Source organism: Oenanthe melanoleuca, chromosome 12 (genome assembly GCF_029582105.1).
Source record: "Oenanthe melanoleuca isolate GR-GAL-2019-014 chromosome 12, OMel1.0, whole genome shotgun sequence".
Taxonomy (NCBI): Eukaryota; Metazoa; Chordata; class Aves; order Passeriformes; family Muscicapidae; genus Oenanthe; species Oenanthe melanoleuca.
In genome coordinates, this window is record NC_079346.1 from 9,213,207 (window position 1) to 9,231,586 (window position 18,380).

The 18,380-nt window shown below is 46.3% G+C and overlaps 1 protein-coding gene across 1 annotated transcript in view; it reads left to right on the forward strand.

Moving 5' to 3' along the window:
* Nucleotides 1-18,380, forward strand: part of GRIP2 (glutamate receptor interacting protein 2) — a 243,835-nt gene that overhangs the window by 214,571 nt on the left and 10,884 nt on the right. The window contains exons 15-20 of the mRNA XM_056501729.1: nucleotides 5,173-5,239; nucleotides 6,055-6,200; nucleotides 6,491-6,635; nucleotides 10,904-11,043; nucleotides 13,340-13,516; nucleotides 16,261-16,414. Of these exons, the coding sequence (XP_056357704.1) occupies nucleotides 5,173-5,239; nucleotides 6,055-6,200; nucleotides 6,491-6,635; nucleotides 10,904-11,043; nucleotides 13,340-13,516; nucleotides 16,261-16,414 (829 nt within the window). The remainder of the gene's footprint in view (nucleotides 1-5,172; nucleotides 5,240-6,054; nucleotides 6,201-6,490; nucleotides 6,636-10,903; nucleotides 11,044-13,339; nucleotides 13,517-16,260; nucleotides 16,415-18,380) is intronic.

Genomic DNA, 18,380 nt, shown 5'->3' on the forward strand with positions numbered 1-18,380 from the left:
TTTCCCTTTCCATTCCCCAGAGGATGAGTACAAAATCCAAGGGGTGAGCACTGACAGTGCTTTGTACTCCTGAGGGATCTATGTGCCCCAAAGCCTAATTTCAGCCTCCTCCATATCCTAAATGCAGAGCACTGGAGCTGCCATGTGCGTGCTGCTCCATGCACTTTGTCCAGGAGTGAAGGGACATGAAGCCAGTGAAACACTCATTTTCTCCATGCTCCAGTCTCTCAGCCTCTGCCCCAGAGAGAGAGGCATTTGCTTGTGGAACAACTACTCTGGCTGAAGAGCAGAGCATGCTCCTTTTTACTCCAAGAACTCTGAAGTTTACTTGTTTGCAGTGACCTCAGAGGCTCTGAATGGTGAGGATGCAAATACAAGGAAACTGAGAGTTTTGACACAGGGATGAAGATTTGACCCTTGTTAGTCTGAACTATCATCTCCATTAGTAGAACACGTGCCTCAAATGCTCTGATCTTGCTGGCTGCATCCAGTTCTAATGATGCAGTTATGCCTTTGAAGGTTGAAATCCCTTACAAATTAAAATCTCCAGCAGTGAGAGGCTAATAGTCATGTATTCTTGTACGTTCAATACCTCACCTCTTAAAATAAGATATAGATTTGTTATTACTCTCTGGAAAATGATAGTTGATTGCACAAAAGATTGCCTTTTGTATTGAGAGCTTGGGATTTTTTCTGTCTCAAATATCCTCTCCAAGGGCTGGTTGTGACATTCATTGTAGGGTAGAGGTGTGTTGGTGTTGCTGCTTAAAGAGATACTGAAATTGTCATTAATTTTAGATATGCATTAATGCTTTATATAGCCTGTTTATCAAATTACCTTTATATATCTTAACAAATCAATTCCTGTGCCCTTGGTGTGAAGCACTGCAGATAAGGAGCAGGCAGTATATCTGCTTGCAGGTGATAAAACCAGAATTTGGGTAGATAGATAACTTCGATTAAGTCGCTTAAGCAGTGTAATCACTGTCCCAGTGAGAAGATGGATCTCTGAGCTGAGCAAATCTCGTTTTGCTGGCTCTGTATTAGCCTGTGCCCTGCCACCATCCCAGCTGGGCGTGTCTGCAGGTGGGGCAAGCTCAGCAGCCACCTGTCCTACCCCCTCACTCACGCTGCAGCTGATTCACTCTGCTGCTTTTATCCTGGTGGGATGGCCTGATCTGGTTTTGCTACCTGGAGATTGTGAAAGGAAAAGGATCTGTGATGAGGCAGCATCCTGCTGGAGGCACTGATAATTTATGCACCTGCTGCTAAACTTAATGAATGATAGAGGAAAAAGTTGGGTACTGAGGATTTGATTCTCACTGCTGCTCTTTATAATCAATTCTGATTCACTTTTTTCCCCTCTTATCATTCCTTAGCTGTCCTGAGATTGTTTGGTTTCTGATTTTGTTATTTCCAGTTTAAAAATGCTTCTTATTTTAAATGCATTCTTATGGCATTATTACAATTTCTTTAATTACACATTGGCAGTGTTGCTTTGGCTTGGTCAGTAATGAAGGGCATTTTTAACAGGTTGATGCCTGTGAAATATGTACTGGTGCTCCTTGGAGGGGAATAATTTACCAGTACAAGTCATTATGCATTCTATTAAAAACACAAACTGGACATGTGTTCCTGGCCTTGTCATCCATCACAGTGTAAACACCAAGTTAGCCACAATCCCAGCAGAGAGACTGAAGGCAATTTATAAAAGTAAATAACAGTATTGATCAATTCACCTTTTTATCACTGCCCTGTCACCACTGCCAAGCAGGGTTTTCATTTTGAGTTTCTTCCCCACTACACACTTCTACCTTTACCAGCTGTTGATTTATGGAGCCTTCTCTGGGGCACTGGAGCAGATTTAAACTACCTTTTTTACTGGTAAATTCACCAAAAATACAAATGTGTCTGAAAAAGAGTCTGTTTCCACCTGAAGTGGCTTGCCCTGACAGATGGAGGCCACAGTCAGGATTCCTACTGAGATGAGCATGGGCTTCTGCACACCAGCTCCTGCCTCCATCTCTTCCCTTGGCTTCTTTTGCTGCCATCTCCATTTCACACACAGGAAAGCAAAACCCAGAGGCAAGGCTGAGTGTCCAAACGGTGTTTTCCTGCAATAGAGTTCCCAAGACAATGTCCTTTGAAAAGAAATAACCACATTAACAGGATAAATGAATGATAAGGAGGCTTTACTCATCTGTGCAAATGTCTTAATGCCAAAGACCACAGCCCTAATAATGATGTACTTTAGGTTGGTGCTGTTTTAATTGCAGGCAAATTGGAAATTGTCTATTCAAAATCTCACCAGGGATTCATGTATCTAACAGCTCTGACCTCTACTGAGCCACCCCTTCAGTGAAATTGCAGCTCTCTCGCTGTCAGACACGCAGCTGTTGCACAGAGAGACATTGTCCTCCTGTGTGAATGGCCCAGGGTGGTTGGAAATGTGGGTCTCAGGGGTGCTCAGGGCAGCCTGATCCCAGCAGACAGGCAGGATGCCCATCTGGACACTCTGCTGGGCTGCCAGGAAGAGCTTTGGGATGCCAGAGGTTAATTAATGGAGTCAGTAACTACAGGTTTCTAGAATAAGCAGCAAGCCTCTGTTTTGTGCTGGGAGATTTCATTATCTTAACCTTGTATCTTATGCCTCTTGAGGGAACATGGTTATTCATTAAGTCTCTCTAACTTACCCTTCATATTTGATGGTTTTATAAAGACTTTGCATTTTACATTAGGTAATTACATAATGTCATGATCCCCCATCCCTGGAAGTGTTCAAGGACAGGTTGGGTGGGGCTTTAAGCAACCTGGTCTGGTGCAAGGTGTCTCTGTTCCATGAGTGGAACTAGATGATCTTTAAAGTCCCTTCCAACCCAAGTGATTCTATGATGATTCTGTGATGAATATTTAGAACATTTTTCATTTAAAAGGGCTGCCATTTATGAAAGTTTGAGTTCTTTGTTTATTTGGACAGTTGTATGCAGTTGTATATGGCTCTGCTATTTAACTCATATCTCAAGAAAATCTGTTCTGTATTCAGTGCTGACACCAACTGTGGAGCTTCAGAAAGACAAGGTCTCATTCTCTGCTCTGAGTGTGTGCAGGATCCCCCCACATGTCACAGGACTTGCAAGGAGGATGCTGAGATAAACATAAAGCCTGCAGAGCTCGAGGCATTGCTTACTTGCCTTTTAATTTTTTTTTTATTTTTTCCACTCTCTCCTTGCTCTGTTGGTGTTCATGGTCACTGGACACATTGTTCAGCTGTGGCTTGGTCAGGTTAGAAATGGCCATCCCAGCCCACCACCAGGCCAGGTTAGCATCCTCCCTAACCCCTTTCTGTCACACTGCTTCTGCTTTGAAACTGGTAAACAAACCTTGCAGTGAAAAGTATTTTTGCTAACCTGGATTGTTTTGACAGAACCAGGCTAGGGAGTGATTAAACATGCAGCAATGCCACCTGACCCAGGGCTTGGGGTGTGCTCACAGGGTCTCCCCTCACTGCTGCTCAGACACTCTGCACACCTCTGTCAGCAGCAAATATATGCTCTATACTGAAAATGGGAGCAACAGCAATAGTTACACAGTGATACATCTCAGTCCCTGTGCTGTTTGTCCATGGTGTGTGGCTTTCTCAGTCAGCATGGGGATTTCTGCCCTGTTTTTGTCTGAACCCCACCCTTACTCCCAGTGCTCAGCTCTGCCCACTGTGTGCTATCCTGTCTGCAGTCTGGTCCATGCTGTGGACAGGCTGAATATAGGCACAAGCCTCTGGGAATCTCCACAACACATCCCCCTCCCTTAGGTCTGCAGACAGAAGTACAAACATGAGTGTCCAGTCCAAAACTGTCTGGTACCAGGCTCCAGTAAGATGTGGGGAAAAGAACTGCTCCAGGCTCTGCACCATTCAGCAGTCACATTGCTGTGACTATTATAAAATCAGTCACAGTCTGCTCTTTGCTGTCTGATCTCACTGTGGTTCTCAGCCCTGCCACGACTGAGTTTGGCTGTCTTTTTGCTCTCTTTAGTACAGAAGGTTTGGTTATTTCTGGGAGAGGATATCCTTAAAAGTGTTGGGTTAGACATATGTTTTTAAATATCATAAATGAATGTAAACAACAGAAAAATCTAGAGCAGAGAGGCTGGTAAACACTTACTATCTCTGACTTTCTGGGTGCTCTCTAACTGCTGTTCAGGCAGGTGGATCTCTGTGTGTTTGGTGCCACGTGCCTCACAGATATTTTAATCTCTGCCCTGCACCTGATATGTTCAGAGGCTGTGAGTTTCTTTCTTCCCACACAGTTTTTATGAGAAGCTCTGTCAACTTTAAATGAGGCAATGCAATTCCCATAGCCAGGCAGGAGGGGAGGATGCAGGGTGGAATGGATGCTCTTTCTTGGTGTATGTTTGGCGTGTGGATGACAAGGAGGTCAGGAGGAGTTTGAGTCATAAGTCTCTCTTGGGTATCTCAGGAGAGCAGCAGGTCTTGCAGGCAAGTTTGAAAATGTAAATGCTCCCAGAGATGTGTACTCACATCTTGTGGGCTGAAAAAGTTATCAGGGTCAGCCAGGAGATAAGAGTTGAAAACCACCCACCCCTTCCAGCTCTGGCACAAACCACCCCTGATTCATCTGGTTGTATGATTAAGTGCCCTAGAGAGCTGAACCAGCTGGAAAATTGTGCTTTTTTCCCTGGGTTATTTTCCACCTGGAAAAATTCACAGCCCACTTTACTTGAAGAAGACAGAGATGCTTGTTTGGAGAACGGGGCTGAGCTGGATGCTCTCCAGGCAGCAGGGCTAATTCTGACTGCAGCCATGGCCTTTGTCTCCCTTGTCCTCTGTGTGAGGGGTGGTGAGGGGCGTTCAGCAGTGCTGGGATGGCAGTGCCACCTCTTCCTGCTGGATACCACATGTCCTCTCCTTCAGGAGTCCAAAGGAAATAACCCTGGACAAAGGGCAACCGACAAGCTTTGTGGAAATTTTTTTTTTCTTTTTGTTTTTTGGTTTTTTTCTTTCTTTCTGGAGAGGCTTCCAGAGTTCAACTGTGAAGCTTCGTTTTGTGATGGGAATATAAATCCCCTTTCCTTATGGCTGCTTAACTATCCACCATCCCCACCCCAGACAGCAAACTCAACACCAGGCTTTGTACTTGTGTGTCTCTTTTGCAGCTGCAAGCAGAAAGCTTGGGGATCCTTTGATCATCTCTGACATCAAGAAGGGGAGTGTAGCACATAGGTGAGTGCAGGATTTTCCATCTGTGAAACCCACAGCAAAATGGCCCTCCATGATAGTTAGAATGTCTGGCAGAGAAGTTGAATGTAGCCCAAGCAGTATCACTTGGTCCTGGATATTTCCAGAATCCAAGAAGATCTTAGCACTAGAGGTTTTTCTTAGATCACAGCAGGGTTTGCAATAAAATCTGTCTGTATTGAAACAAATAGAGTTGAGCTAATGGAGAAGGTGACCAGGGCACTGGTTTAGATGTCTGCTGAGTCTCTAGGAGATGGATATTCAGCATTTAAGAGCATGTGGTAAAGGGCTTCGTATATCCCAGGAGGTGCTATGGCTCATCAGGTAGTTTGCCATGTCTCAGCTCCTGCTTTGGTGAACAGAGTGAGTGAATTGTGGCTACTGGTGGAGAACTGTGCAAGGAACTCACCATTTATTGACTTGCCCTCTGATCCCAACACCTCATAGCTAGGTGTTCAGAGGAATTTAGTGTCTGCATGGTTTATTTCTAAGAGTGCTCACACAGGAGTTTCCAAAAGGAGTAAAATATCTGCCAGCTAAACATCAGGCATTTTCAGGGTTGTAGGTTACCCAGGATATTTGTCTAATCTTCCTGGCTGGTTCTGTGTGGATACATCCTCTACACAAACTTCCTCTCTTTAAAATTACAGGTGTCCCAGACTCAGCTCATAGTTGTTTTCCAGAAAAGATCAAGGATAGTAAAAAGTTATATTGTCATTTCCACTGCAGAACTGAATGTGTTGTGGGATCTGAAAGGCAAATAGAAATGTACTCTCAGTTTTCTTTTCCTCTCCATGTAGAACTGGCACCTTGGAGCCGGGAGACAAGCTGTTAGCCATTGATAACATCCGACTCGACAATTGCTCAATGGAGGATGCTGTGCAGATTTTAAGGCAGTGTGAAGACCTGGTCAAATTGAAGATTAGGAAGGATGAAGATAACTCTGGTACAGAAATCCTGATGCAAACTGGTGCCTGTCCACTGTAATGACATTTCCCAATAGGTAGTGCAAACTAACAAAGATAAGGACTGCTGCTATCCAGTCACCACTTTCCAATTGATTATAGTTGATTTTTGTTATTCTGCCCTTAAGTGATGTCTGGAAGGTTAAAATCCTATTTGGTATGAGTGTCACTGAAGACTTTTGGCTTTTGCTTCTAGATGCTGCAAGTCTTTCCTATGACTACTTTTATTTGGGAAATGAAAATAATTCAGCATTCCTGTTTTCTCTTTCAGATGAGCAGGAGACAACTGGTGCTATTATCTACACGGTGGAGCTGAAGCGATATGGGGGCCCTTTGGGAATAACCATCTCTGGGACAGAGGAACCTTTTGATCCTATTGTCATTTCAGGCCTCACTAAACGAGGGCTGGCAGAGAGGTGAGGTTTGGGGGAAGAGCAGTTGGATTGATTTGAGAAGGGGTCTTGAACCATGCCAAGTTTCCTCTGCTGTCATAAACTCTTCTTTGGTGTCTTAGTCTGCTAAGAAGGAAAGGTGTTCTGAAGGTGCCAAGTGACATGAAGGAGGGTGGTGGGGCTGTGCTGTTGGGGCAATGAGAGGGACACTTCAGGAAAATTCAGATTCAGTGAGTCTGGTGAATTCTGCAGCCAGGAATACATATTTATTTACCTCTCTTCCATGGGGGTGCTTCCTGGTCTGGGATTTGCCATGCACACCTTGTGTCAGGAGAGTGCCCAGCCTGCCTATGAAACCACCATAGACTCTGTCCAGGACTCCCCTGTTGCTAAACTGGCTTATGGGCATTGCAGTAGTGTGTCCTGCTGAAACCAGGGATCTCAGGTGTATTCTCACCTGTCCTTGCTTGTTGCTCAGTGTGTTACATGTGAGATATCTCAGTGCAGGTTGGCATGCCCAAGCATCAGGCATTTATACCAAACAAATGTAGGAGCAGGTTTACCTTCAACCACTGGGGAGGTTACTGTGTGCCTGGATGTGAATATCTGGGGGTGTGTGGGATTCAAAGGATCAGGACATTCCTGAGAGTATAAGGTGGAACTGAGTCATAGACTCTATCTTAATTAATCTTTCTGTATGGGAGCTGTGACTTGTAAATAGATCATTTCAGCAGCCCTGACTCATGCTTCTCTAAGGGTCTCTTACTTTTTGCTGCCTGACAGGCAGAACAATAACAAAAAAAAAACCCCTGAACAAACTGGTGTAAAGTGCAAGACCTTGGGGATGTTTGACAGCAGATCTGGCCTTTTGGTTTTTTCTGTTTCAAGACCACACTCCCTCTTAGCTGGACTGAAATGGCTCTGTGTCCTTTTCTGCATTGGGTTCCCAGAGCTCTCAGAACACTGCTGTGAATTTCCATTGCTTCCCTTTGGTGCAGAATGCAGAAGGTCTGTGTCTCCTGGGAAGGAAGGGGGTGGACCTAATCATTACTGATTCTTCTCTTCAGGGATTTTATATCACTACCTGCCACTGCAGGATTTGGTCTTTTTCCCTATAAAATAATAGCCACAGAGTATCCAAGGCTTTTCTGTGAAGCAATTCTGTACTGTACCTGCAGCCCAGCGTGAGAGAGGTTAAGAAGAGCCACTCAAACGCTGTCAGGTGTCAGAAGAGTCTTGTACCTTTGTTGATCTCAGTTCCCTTTGCAATTCCACAGTTGTTCCTCCTCCGAACTCGGCTGCACACCGGTGGCTGCTACGTCCAGAAATGTAGTGCAGGCGAGTGCTGCAGTGCTACTGAATTTTGATCAGGAGTGAGCAGGCAGTGAGGAATGAAAAGCCTTGTGAGAAGAGTGATGGAGCTGTTCAGCACGTTCACTGTGCCTGAGTAGCAGATAACAGCGTGGGGATGGAGCAGCACAGGGATGTCTCTGGGTAACCTTGGCTCCCTGTGGGGAGGGTGAGGAGTGCTGGGATGAAGGCTGCTTGCAGGGAAGGTGCAATTTTTTCTCCTGTGAGTGAGAGAAGGGGGTGACTTGACCTTGTCAAGGCAAGAGGGATGCTTCTAGTGTTATCCTAAATTGTCCCTTTTCTGACGTCCCTACCTTTATCTGTGCCAGAGATGCCCTTAGCCAGGCTCTGATTGAAGGATGGGGATCTAAATCCAAATCCATACTCTTGCTGGAGCACAGGACATGGTTCAGCAGCATTGACATGGGGTGGACCTGATCCCAGTGTCTGATAACAGGAATCCATGGGCCATTCTTGTAGAGGCACAAGTGAGAGCCTCCACTGCATCTTGGGCTGCTGGCAGTGGGGCAGGCAGGGTGTCCTCTAGGATCTGTCACACATCTGTCTGTGGGTGACAGGCTGCCTAAGTCAAAAAGGCTTCAGAGTCAGATGACTTAGGTTTTATCTTGACCTTGAACATCTTTTTCCTCGTGTCTGATCTTACAGAAACCTATGAAGGCAGCTCAGACTGTTAGATGGGTGTTGAGCTGTGACTCTCTCCCATGTTACTGTCTGTGTCCCCTCCCTGAGTGCCTGCAGATGGCTTCAGCCTGTGCTATAGGACTTGAGTTTTTCTTCTTCTCAACCAAGGGAGTGTGCCTGAACAATATTGTTCAATTTTGGTTGAGGTGTAATGATTCTCCAAGAGCAGTTTTTGGCTATTGCTGACATTTCAAAGTGCCAGACCAGCCTCCTTTAGTGCCACCTGCTCAAGTACATGGGAGTGGCTGTAGGACAGTTTGGTCCAGGAGTATCCAGCACCAAGCCATGCTGGCAGGGAGGAAAAGGGAGGTGATCCTGCTCATATGCCAAGTTAATCCCACCCATATGCATGCAGTTTTTGCTGGGGATTGCTTGCAGCCCCTTTTACACCTTTCCACTTACCTGTTACTCAGTTCTGTCCTTGCATGGCCCCTCTGAGCAAGAAGGGACATGCAGCCCATGGCTCCTTGTGTTTGAGGTGAATTAAGGACTATTGGTGGCAATGGAGAGGCATGAGAGTCACTAGCTGGAAACTGCTTTCTCTGTCAGTCCTGCTGAGCTTCTGTCTGCCTGGCCTCACAGGGGGGCCCTGAGAGGACTGGGCTTTGGTGTGCTTTCTGCCCCTTGAAGAAAAATACCTGGCTGAACATGACCTTTCTCTTTAATTACTTCTGTATTTTTCCCTGCTGAGAGACTTTCACAGTTACTGCAGAGCCATCATGTTGTTCAGGGCTGGGTGGCTGGGCTGCTGTCTAGGGTGGATGTGTCCCCATGCTGGGTTCAGGGGTACAGCAGGAAACCCTTGCATGCTGAAGCACTGCAGCGAGCAAAGGGTTGACTGTAAACTGCCAACAGTTTAGCTTGATTTTTTTTACTACAATAGATGAAACTTCTAAGACAAATACTCTGGTCCCAGTTTGATCTGTAATTTGTTTGAACGCACAGCTCTTCCCCTGACAGTTTTTCCAGGCTGATTTGGGTGGGACAAGACGGACATCTAGTGGCTGGTGGGACCATCGTGGCACTGCTGAGTGCCTCAGCAGCAGCAGAAGCTGCAGCCTGAGCAGTCCTGCTCCTGCCTGCTGCTTGGCTGCATTTCCTGATTTATGTACTTAAAGTGGATGTTTCACAGTAGCATCTGCAGAATTTGATATTTTGGGGAAAGCCAAGCAGCTGTTTTGCCTGTGTTGAGATATCAAATTCCAGTTCTGCAGAAGCTGCAGTCCAGTTTGGAAATGCAACCTGAGGGAGACAAGTTGCCATGGACAAAAAGATATTGCAGTCCAGATTGGCATCTCCTTCTGGCTGCATCAAGAGGTTCCTGGTAGCAGAACCTCCTGCAGTACTGGAGGAGGAGGTGGTTGCTGCTCTTGTGTGCTGGCATTTGGGAGCTGGAGTGTGAGTTTGAGAAGCTCAGTCCAGCCAGTGGCGAGTGTGAGCTCCAGCCTTGGCAGCAGCTGTGGCAGTGGACACCTCCTGCCCTGCCTGCTCTTCCCAGAGTTTCACTGGGAAGAGGTAAAGTGAACCTTTGTCTGTGAGCAGGCAGAGGGGAAGGATGGAGAAGGGGCAGAGTTGCCATGACTTGTTAGTTTGCCTGTTGCTGAAGCCTGAGGATTTATCTAGGTGAGAGCAATAACCAGTGCTGGAACATGGCTGAGCAATAAAACACAATCTCTTCCTGAGCTGGTGGAGAAAGTCACAAAGGTGTAGCTGACTAGGGTGAGCTTTAAGGTTATCATTAACTGTGGCTACCTCAGCTCATGCTGGCACACACATGAGCAATTTTGTTAAGCTATTTTGGTTTGGGTATTTTCCAATAGGTTTCTAGGTTTGTCTCATAATTTCTTTCCATCAGGGTGAACATGTCCTTCAGTTCCATGTTTGATGACTGTGTTGGACTCCACATACTGAAAATGCTTGTGCTTTTAACCCCATTGCTTTGAAGTGTTTTGTCTCTAAGCTGTGTGCAGTCCCAGCTCCCGAGGGGCTGGGACCTGAGGGGGCCCTGTGCTCCCAGGGGCATTTGTATGTCTGTGCACATCAAGCTGGGGAGGACCTGGATTCCTGTGAAGAGGAAGTCACAGGTATAGAAGGAAGAAGTCACAGGTAGAGCGTGTATCAAGAGGGAACAAAGACATATTTCAAAGTGCTGAGAGTTAATTGCTCAAGCGACAGCTGAGTGTTCTGTATTCCAGAGGAATTGCTTCTCTGGAGTTTCTGACAGTGCCTTTTCCCTCCAGAACCGGAGCCATCCACGTTGGGGACCGGATCTTGGCGATCAACAACGTGAGCCTCAAGGGCAAACCGCTGAGCGAGGCCATCCACCTGCTGCAGATGGCAGGAGAGACTGTCACCCTCAAGATCAAGAAGCAGACAGAGAGTGAGCTGAGGAGCTGGGCTGGGGAGGGGGGAGGATCACTCCACAGGGACCCTGGGCCATGGAGCAGCCACTGCTGGGGGGTTTCTGTCGTGTTCTGGAAGGTGAGGTGGGGCAGTGGACATGGGCATGGCTGGGCACAGTGAAAACCTGAGTGTTTCTTGAACTTTGGATTCACAGACAAAAAAAAAAAGGCAACCCAAAGCCTCTCTGTGGTGATGGGAAGAGATGAAACAGCAGGTTTATTAGCAATAGTAATTTTTAATTCAGATTGACACCTTGTACTGTTGTTGCCATTCCCTGTCTGTGTTGCTGATTCACACAAAAGTGAAGCAGAAGTTACTTTTAAAAATAAAAGAATCCAGGATTTTAAAAAAATATAACCCCATTAAATAAGCAAGGAGATTCTGAGTTGTTAGAATCCATGAATTTCCCCCTGTTGTCCCCCTCCTTCTCCCCACTCCCCTTTAATTCAACCATTTGAAAACAATTGGCAATAAATCTGTTACACCTCTTTTCCTGGCTTGGGGCTCTAAGATCATCTTTCAAAGCATCTAACTTCATTCTAGGTATCCCCTTCTGGTTTCCCTGCCAAGCTCCCTGGGGCTTTGAAGCTGTTGTTGACATAGTATAAAAAAAAAGAAGCATACTTAGTACTGGCAGGTAACTGTTTTCTGGGGGACAGAAGGGTGATTGGAAAAAAAGAGGGATCATGCAGATTTTCTCCCTGAGTGCATGACCACAGCCAAACAGAGGCTTTTTCATTACATTCAGAAAGTACCAGGTGCATTCTGGCTTCATTTCAGTCTCTCCTACCCCCAGTATTTTCCTCTTTTTTGGTGTGATGCTTCTGCAGTCTGTAGATTTGGCCAGACTTGCCCAGCCAGTGGGCCACAGTGCCGTGGGAATTAGAAGAAATCAAGAGAGAAAGCTTTTCCAAGCAAGCATGGCCCTTGGTATGCCTGTCCTGCATCTGAAAAAGTGGCATCACTCTTAAACACAGAACTTCTCTAGACCTCAAAGCAGTTTGCAGATGTGTAGCAGTGCACCTGTTTAACAAATGGATGAAGACTGGGCAGGGGGTAGGGATGTGGCAAATAGAACTGGGGATTGATTCCTCTTCAAGAAGCCTCAGTCTCTTCCCCTGTAGCCAAATGTCTTAGTCTTTGGTCTGAAACTTCTTTTTTTCCCCCTGCTGGCACTTTGCATTGTCACAGCCACTTGGTGAAATAATTGACATGCAAGTGCCTGTTGGAGACTCGTTAATCATTCAGAGAATGAAGCAGGTGTAATTGAAATTTCAAGGTAATCTTGAGTTAATCATGGTGAGCAATCTTCTGAAGGCTTGGAAAACAGGGACTTTCAGGACACTGGGCTTTGTTTGGTAAAATAATCTGTCCTCACTGACAAATGCAGACTTTCAGAGGGCTTTTTATCCCTCAGGTCAGTGATCCAGGGTGTGGATGGCTGACAAGATACCTAATCAGCAAGGACTTTAAAATACCCAGAACAAAGAAGTGCTTGTGCTGAGAAATCATTCTTTGCATAGCTTTTGCCAGAAAAGAAATTTGATATAATGATAATAAGAGCCTGTTAGCACTAAAATAATGAAAGGGAAGGTCTGGGCTTCATCATTCACATTCAGCTCCCATTTTCTGATCACTGATCAGGGGAAATTCAGCCTCAAAATACCACACCCAGGAATTCCACTGTTGTCACATGCATGGGAGACTCTGGAGAGGTGGTGGTTAGCTTTGAGTTCTTATGAGATAGTACAGTTGTGGAAGAGGGCAATAACTTTAGCAGTGATGGTAGTCATTGGAGTCTAATTAAAACATCTGTTTGTAGCCAAGTTTGCATCCAGCACCTGCCCTGGTGTTGCTCTGAGTATAAAGGAGGCCCTCTGAGATCAGAGAAGCTATAGGGGATTGCTTGCAGGAGCCAACATTTCTCTGGGCTGGGCTCTTTGGAGGAAGCTTCCAAAGGCACAGGAAGATGTGCTTGTGAATTGAGATTAGGTCCCAGCTCTCTCATATCTGGTAATCCTCAAATCCCCATGGCTGCTTCTTGTATTCCATGTGCTAAAAACTCAGAAAGGCATTTTGTCTTGATTCAGCTTGAGATAAGACTAATGCATTAAATCCTTTCAGCTTCATTGCACATGCCTTTCTCAGCTACTTTTGAAGAGCTAAAGAGGTACTTTAAAGACTTACAGTACCTGGCTTGCTCCCATGCCAGCATCAGCTTTTCCCTGAGGCTTGCTCTTCGTGCCTGCTAAAGCAGGATGTTCTGCTTGCAGAATCCTACCCCAAGAAGTCGGGGAGCATCAACGAAGTAAGTGACCCAGAAGATGAGCTCACAGACTCCCAGAAAACTAGCAAGCTGTCTGAGATATACTCTACCACAATTGCAAGTGTGGACAATACTGTGGAGTCCTGGGATGGCTCTGCCATTGATGCTGGGTATGGAAGCCAAGGTAAGCCAGGGTTGTGTGTTCTTAGGGGTCTCTTCTCTGTCTGGGTCTTGTCTCAGAACATGAGCCAAAGCCTGTGGCCTGACCACATTTGTATGGCCTCTTGCTTCCAGCAAGGAACAAAATGTATTTTAGAATGCATTCCTGTTGTGCTTTGAGTTGGTGTATCTGTTTAGGCTTTTATTGGCACATTTGTTCTGGCTTATATGGCATCATACTGTTCCCATCATTTTCAAAACCATTACAGCACTTTATAATTCCCATAATCAGAGACAGTATTCACTGGCCATATGTTTTACAGAGTATTTGTTCCATAGCTCACTTTTATTTCTCCAGAGAGGCCTCGTAGGACATAATAATCCTCTTCAGGATGTTTTAAAATCCACAAGAATGTCTTGTGACTAGAAGCACTTACTTAACAAAATAATTAAGGTAATACTACAAAAAAGTATCTCTAGCTCTCTAGTGAGTGATCAGATGAACACATGTCTTTGAGGTCGGGTTTATTCAGCTGTAGCTTCTAGCAGATGTGGAACTGGAATGGAGGATAGTCTAGTCATGGGAATATATTTTTACTTGGAGAAAAGCACTGGGAAATAGCTCAGAGTCAGTGACATAACCAGTTCAGATTTAATGACATAAGCTAGCATTAGCCCACGTTGAAACAAACCAAAATCCTGAATCAACACTGCAACAGGAAACTGGTGGAAAGACTCCTGTCCAGAACAGAATGTGAAAACAGGGAGAGATGCTGCAGAGTGCTGCTGCAAAGTGTGACTGTGCTGTGCTCTCTGCATTCTGGCCCAGTTCAAAGGACAGCACTGCCCAGGTGTCCTTTCCCCCTCCCTGCATCTTCCTTCAGCCTCTGTTCATCAGAAATCTTTATTTGGGAGCACAATTGGGACTGGAGGCTTCATTAAGGAGGAATCCCCTGGCCTTCATAATGCTGCAATCCTTCTCCATCTAATTGAATGTTAGCTCAAGTTGGACACTGGGAAGTGATTGCTTTGCCAGTAAATTGAGAACAAGTAATTGAGCACAGTGCCCCAGGGAGCAGGGCTGGTGCCAAGTTGCCCGAGATCCACACACTGCAACTTTGCTTCAGGGGCTCTCTTGTCTTCCCTGGTAATTGCATTTGGCTGCAGGTGGTGCAGTGGTGCTGGCTGGGAGGTGGGGTGCTGGGAGGCAGGGAGAAGGGCATGGAGGGTTGCCCATGGGATGGGCATGGAAGGTAGGGTACAGAGAAACCTGGGAATCAAAGAGCCTGGAGACTGGGGTTGCACCCCAAATGGAGAACTAGAGACCAGGCTCTGCAGCCTTGTAGGCTTTTAGGTTCATTCAAAGCACTAGATGGCTCAAGGAAGGATTTTGGCAGGGAAGCTGTGCTGGGCCTGGTGGGAACATGCCACCAGGTGGCTCTGAACCCCAGGGATCCAGCCTGCTCTCTGGAAGGAGGAGGTGAAGCTGTAATGATGCCAAGGGACTGCTCTGGACAGGTGCCCCTGTGTCCAGCCCAGACCTGCTGCAGGGACCTGCATCCAGGGCCCTTGTCCTGCTCTGGCACAGTGAGTGCTTCTCACTGCTCTAAGATGTTGGCAAGCAATTTTATCCAGAGAAGTCTAACCTTTAAAAACACTCAGAGGAAACAATCAGTTAAGTGAAATTACAGGCCTTGGCATTTTCAGAGAAGTGTTGGCATTGTCTTTGGATATTTCCAGTGTTCTTAGCTGTTCAGGACGTCAAGTCTCCCTTAATTACTGTTTCTCCATTACTTCTTCCTGTTTGCTTGGCACAGTGTGTGATGGGAGCATACAGTGTTTCTTGGAAAGGTCTGAGGATTTCTCTGAAACACTGAATGGCAGTAGGAGGTGGGCAGGGGACTCAGGACATTATTTCTACTGCAGATAGCACTGACTGCTGAGGAATTATCTGTTTTGGAAGTTTTCTGTTTAGGTATCTTCTCATGAGACTTGAGGATCTTGTGACTTGGTAGTGATGGATTTTCACCTCTGGAGTAAGACACTGCAGTATGGAAAAGTCCATGGGGGCAGATGTAGTGAAACTGATTTCATATGAACAGTCTGTATTGATCTCCTGTCAAATGTAATATAGATGAGCCTCCTCTGCTCTCAAGCCAGCAGGGCTTTTCCTCCTATTCCTTGCCTTTCACACACATGTCCCTGAAGCAGCTTCCTGTACCTGCACCAACTGATCCCAAAGGCATAGGAATTCTGAGGGAATTCTGGCTGGCAGCTCTTTGGATCAGAGCTGACTCTTCCTCATTACCACTGCTGAGGGAATCTTGTCAGGATCTTTCCTTTGCCCTTTGAAGAATTTGTTGTATTTAAAGGTGACCGATTCAACAACATAATTTCTGCTGTGTTCAGGGTGGAAACAGGAGCTGTTGACCACAGCTGGAACTGGCTGGAGGTAGGATCTGCATCTGTGGGTATGTGTACTCCCAGGTCTGTGGATCCCAGATCCAAACTGTGAAACTACTGGGAAGCAGGGGAGAAAAAGAGAAATGGGGCATCCCACATCAACATCCTGGGAAGCTGCTTTGAATGAAGCCAGAAGGGATTGGAAGAATTGCTTTTGGATGACTGGGATGGAAAGTGTGCAATCCGTGTGCATTCCATTGGAATCTAGGGAAGGAGGCTCTCCTGGCTCTGTGTGCCCTACTCCATTTGGGGTTTCTGACCAGGTACTGCCCTCTCTCTTCCTCCACCCCTTCTTGCCTTCCCCAGGTACCTACATACCCCAGGCTGCTGGCATAGCCCTCCATCCACACGAGTGGAGACACAGCAGGCAAAAGAGCAGCACCCCCCCAGCAGACCCCAGGAAAAACTACCCCTACATGGATGGAAGCTTCAGTGAAGATGACTGGGACAAGCCCAGCAGGTACGGAGAGGTGGGAGGAGGCAGGGAGGTGTTTGGAAGTGTGGCTGTCACTGCAGGGACTTGGGAGCATGGGAATGTGATGGAGTGGCCAGTAATGTCCCACTTGGCTTCACCAGCCATGGGGAAGGATGCTGGTGGTGCACTGGCTGTGTTGGGCCACCTCCACATTGCCAGGTTACCCTGAGTGTAGCTCTGTGGCACCTCTGCCATGCCCAGGTGACATTTGTGTCTGGAGTTAGGGTGGTCTCAGCTGCATGGACCACAGGCTTCTACCATGTTTCTTACTCCTGCCATGTAAAGGCTGCAGTATTTTTATAGTTTAGGTGTAATAAATAGATATGGTCAGGGCTGTATGTGTTGGCCAGACTTTTTTGAGAAAGGATGCAGCTTCAAAACAGCTCAGTGCCAAAGAGCCATCCAAACTCTTGGAGGACCAGTGTGAGGTTGCATATCCATGTTAAAATCTACCAAAACTGTGGCTGGGTTCTCTCTCCCTCACACTTTGGCCCTTCCAACACTGCAAACAAAGCTACACTGAGTGAACATGGTCAAGTTAATCCCCCAGCTCAGCCAGCATGGGGAAAATGCTGTAACACCTCCTGAGGCCAGGGAGGTGGCTGCAGCTGCCCAGTGCTTTGGGTGAAAATCCTGCTGGATCTGCCTTGGCCAGAGGCTGCCCCTGACTGAGCCACACATAATGGAAAAGCCCCATTGCTTCAAAACTTCCCCTCCCCTCAACATCCTTCAGAGTCCCCATAGTTGTGTGTGTCCTGTTGTTACTGTCAGTTCTTTTTTCTCCTATTTTTTTTTCTTTGACTTTTGTTTGTCCAAACAAAACCCTTAGAACATCTCATGGCCATTTCCACCTATTTAAAGATGATCAAGCTGGCAGGAAGGCTGGCAGCACCGAAGACTTTGTTCTTGTTTTGCCTCTCAGCGAGAGCCAGTTCACAGAGGTCACTGATCCCTCGTGGCCCTCCGGGCGAGGCTGCTGGCAGCTGAAGTTGGCAATCTGAGCCCTCCAAACCCCCACGTCCCTAATGAGGACTCCCAGCCCTGGTGTCAAAGTGCAAGTGAAATGGTTCATGCTGCTGAGCCCTCTTTATTAGAGAGAATATCAAACCCTGACAGCCTTTAGCCTGGAAGAACCTGCTGACCCAGTGATGTGGGAGCCTGTTCTGATTCATCTGTCCTGGATGTGTTTGTGTACTGCTGCTCTGAGAGGCAAGACACTGGTAACTAGAAGGGACATTTGCCTCTTTGGGAACCTGGGAGCAGAGGAAGGAAATGAGTAAGGGGAAAAAATCAAAAATTCCTCTTTGGGGGAAATTTTGGTTTGTTTTTATAAAGTCTTGCTGGGTGTTTGTTTGACCTTTCTGCCTGGCGTAAAGGCTACTGTCCTTTAAAGCTGATGAAAGATAGGGGGTGAATTTAAAATACAATAAGCCATGTCATGTACTGCTCTCTTCAGGAAGTCCATGATCCCACAAGGAGCAAAAGGGTGTTTGAGTTTCTGCCTGCTACAGACTCCCATTTAAACCAGTGGATCAAAGAGAAAGTGTGTGCTAAAGACTTTGCAGTTGTAAAACATCTGGAAAAAGACCAAAGGGTCATTATATATTTAATGGAGGCCAAGATGTCTGTGACATGTGCTCAAGTAAAATGTTTTGACTTTGCTGAGTGACTCTGGTGGATGTGTGCCTTCCTGTCTGTGGAGCTGAAGACCATTAAACCATGCAAGATACTACCAGAGCTGGAGCATCATCCATGCAGCTCCTTATAAGATTTGTATAAGATACATTAAGGCTGCTCTAATATCACTGTCCCCTCGGGGCTCTTCCATGACACATTAGTGTGTTTATCGTGATCTTGATTTCACAGCGAGTTTCCTTCAAGAGGCTCCTGTTAAACACAGCACTGCTGGTCTCAATTTTGCAGTCTGGTGTTCAGTAAGCAGTGTCCAGCA